At 38.2% G+C, this 3,039-nt stretch overlaps 1 protein-coding gene across 1 annotated transcript; it reads right to left on the bottom strand.

Annotated features, from left to right (window-relative positions):
* Positions 1-1,022: 1,022 nt before the first annotated feature.
* LOC311628134 (histone deacetylase 2-like) lies at positions 1,023-2,820 on the bottom strand (the record flags this gene model as incomplete). The annotated part of the gene is given in 2 exon segments (XM_084895035.1): positions 1,023-1,644; positions 1,646-2,820. Coding segments are annotated over 2 exon segments (1,503 nt in total), but the record flags the coding sequence as incomplete, so codon positions are not given.
* Positions 2,821-3,039: the final 219 nt, after the last annotated feature.

Genomic DNA, 3,039 nt, shown 5'->3' with positions numbered 1-3,039 from the left:
TTGTGGGCACATTCCCAGTGTGCAGGAGGCAGCTGATCAATGTTTCTAACTCTCTATCCCTCTCTCTTGCTCTCTGTAAAAATCAATAAAGTATATATATTTTTTAAAAAGAGCTCATCTCAGTTATCAGCAAACTCCTATCTTCATACTATCTCCAAAGGACAGAAAGCTGTGGCTCCCTCAGCCAAGTTAGCCATTGGGTTGAACACCAAGGAGCCTCTGTCAGACCATGGCCTGCTGTGAGTATATTTCTCTATTTTGAAGTTCTCTCTCCCAACCCTTACCTTATTCACACTAAATAGTTCTTCCCATCTTTGTACCCCACCCCTATCTCCTGGAGCAGGCATTTCCTGGAACATAATATCATAACTATAACTAATGAAGTTTGTGTTTGGATCTCACATGAGAAAACACACTGAAACCAACTTTGATATCCATAGTCTCTGGTAAAAAGCTGGAAGTGGTAAGTAAACCTACCCAACCTTTACCCCAGACAAAGACATTATCTTTATTAGATAGATTAGGGTACAAATCTGCCCTCTGCTATGGAGAAAGACACTTTCTCTGTCTTCCAAGACTCTTTGCGGTACAAACATCCTTGAAAAGATTGTCTAGAACAAAGTTGGTACAAGATATGCAGAAGTACAGTGGGGCACTGTCTCCCCAGACTGACCCACAGAAACTGTGATATAATAAACATTTGCTGTTTTTAGCCAGTAAGATTTGGAGTAATTTGTTGTACAGCAATAGATAATACATGTATATGTTTTTATTTCTAGTGCTCTTAATTCTTAGTGTAGACCTAAATTTTCACTTAGTATAATTTTCCTCTTATCTGGAGTACTTTCTTTAACCTTCCTACCAGTGCTGGTTTGTTGGTAATGACTTTTTAACCTTTTTTAAAAAAATAGTAAAGGTTTTTTTTTGTTTTTTTCCCCCCTCTTTTATACAGCTTTCTTTTTTTTTTTTTTCCCAAGTAAAATTTTTTAATAAAGATAATTACAAAAGATGGAAAAATCAGCTCAGAAAGGCCAATTACTTCTTTAATAGATCAGTTTTTGACATAATAACTCACATCAATTTTAAATACTATCACATAAAGCATGGTGGAGAAAAGAAATTTTGCTTCATAATTAGAAACTCACACTAAAACTTGCCAATAACAAAAACAAACCAAAGGAAAAGCCATTTTGAAAATAAATACAGTCCATGCCGAAGTAGTATAAAATGAAGCCAGAAGTCTTCAAAAAGAAAACACTTTTCTTGCCAATATTTCCTTATTCTTTAATGTTTTCTGAAATTGGAGACTTTCAAATTCAAGGGTTGCTGAGCTGTTCTGATTTGGCTCCTTTGGTATCTGTTTTTTCACCACTATTATCCTTGGATTTATCTTCTTCCTTAACATCAGCTTTTTTGTCTTCTGTTTCCTTCTTGTCTTCCTCAATTCTAGCTTTCTTTGCTCCTTTCTTATGATCAGCCACATTTCTACGACCTCCTTCTCCTTCATCCTCTGAATCTGAGAATTCTTCATCACAAGCTATCCGTTTGTCTGATGCTCGAATAGAAATTCTCTTGTCTGGGTCTTCTCCATCTTCATCTCCACTGTCTTCATGAACAGCATCTTCTGGAATAGCTTGCATTTGGATGAGGCAACATGCGTAAATTTTCAAATAAACGCTGTTTTATCTTTTCCATGTATTCTGGAGTGTTCTGATTTGTCATATTTGAAGGACTAATATGCAGTTTGAAGTCTGGTCCAAAATACTCAAAGTAATCATTATATGGCAATTCATTAGGAATCTCACAATCAAGGGCAACTGCTGTCTCATATGTCCAACAGCGAGCAACATTACGAATTGTGTATCCACCTCCCCCAAGCATCAGCAATGGTAAATTGAAAGTTTTTACAACTTCTACACATTTAGCATGACCTTTGACTGTCAGATTGAAGCAACCAAGTCTATCACCAGATAGCGAGTCTGCACCACACTGTAACACCACAGCACTAGGTTGATACATCTCCATCACTTTTGAGATGATAGGCTTAAATATTTGCCCATAAGATTCATCATCTATACCATCTCTCATTGGAAAATTGACAGCATAATATTTGCCTTTTCCTGCACCAATATCCCTCAAGTCTCCTGTTCCAGGAAAGTATTCCCCGTATTTATGGAATGATACAGTCATTACATGATCTGTTGTATAAAAAGCTTCTTCAACACCATCACCGTGATGAATATCAATATCAATATATAAGACTCTCTGGTGATACTTTAGTAATTCAAGGATGGCCAGCACAATATCATTAACATAACAGAACCCTGATGCTTCTGATTTCTTAGCATGATGTAATCCTCCAGCCCAATTAACAGCCATATCAGTTTGTTGTCGGTTTAACTTCACAGCTCCAGCAACTGAGCCTCCAGTTGAGAGCTGACAAAACTCAAAGAGTCCATCAAACACTGGACAATCTTCTCCAACATTAAATCTCTGCATCTGCTTGCTATACTCAGACATGTTATCTGGTCTTATTGAACATAGAAATTTGATGTACTCATCACTGTGGTATTTTGTCATTTCTTCAGCAGTGGCTTTATGGGGCCTATATATTTCCATTTTTCTATATAAGCCATAATTTAGCAGCAAGTTATGGGTCATGCGGATTCTATGAGGTTTCATAGGATGGCCTTGTCCATAGTAATAGTTTCCAATATCACCGAGAAAGTGGCGCTCGGAGAGCCGGCCAACAAAAGGGAGGGATGGAGCCCACGCACAGCACCGGCACCGGCACCGGCACCGGCGTGTGTGTTCCCGGCCTCAGTAGCCACCTCGCCGCACCGGCCCGGGTGCCAGGGTGCGGGGTGTGCTTATACAGCTTTCTTGATATATAATGCACATACCACAAAATTGACCCATTGAAACTTTATAAATGCAATAATTTGGTAAATTAATAAAGTTGTGCATCTATCACCATAATCCAGTTTCAGAACATTATCATCTGTCCAAAAAGTTCCCTGATATCCATTCAGTAGTTAA

The sequence above is a fragment of the Pipistrellus hanaki genome, assembly GCF_964339955.1.
Source record: "Pipistrellus hanaki genome assembly, chromosome: 9".
Taxonomy (NCBI): Eukaryota; Metazoa; Chordata; class Mammalia; order Chiroptera; family Vespertilionidae; genus Pipistrellus; species Pipistrellus hanaki.
This window is presented reverse-complemented; position numbering and strand designations above follow the sequence as displayed.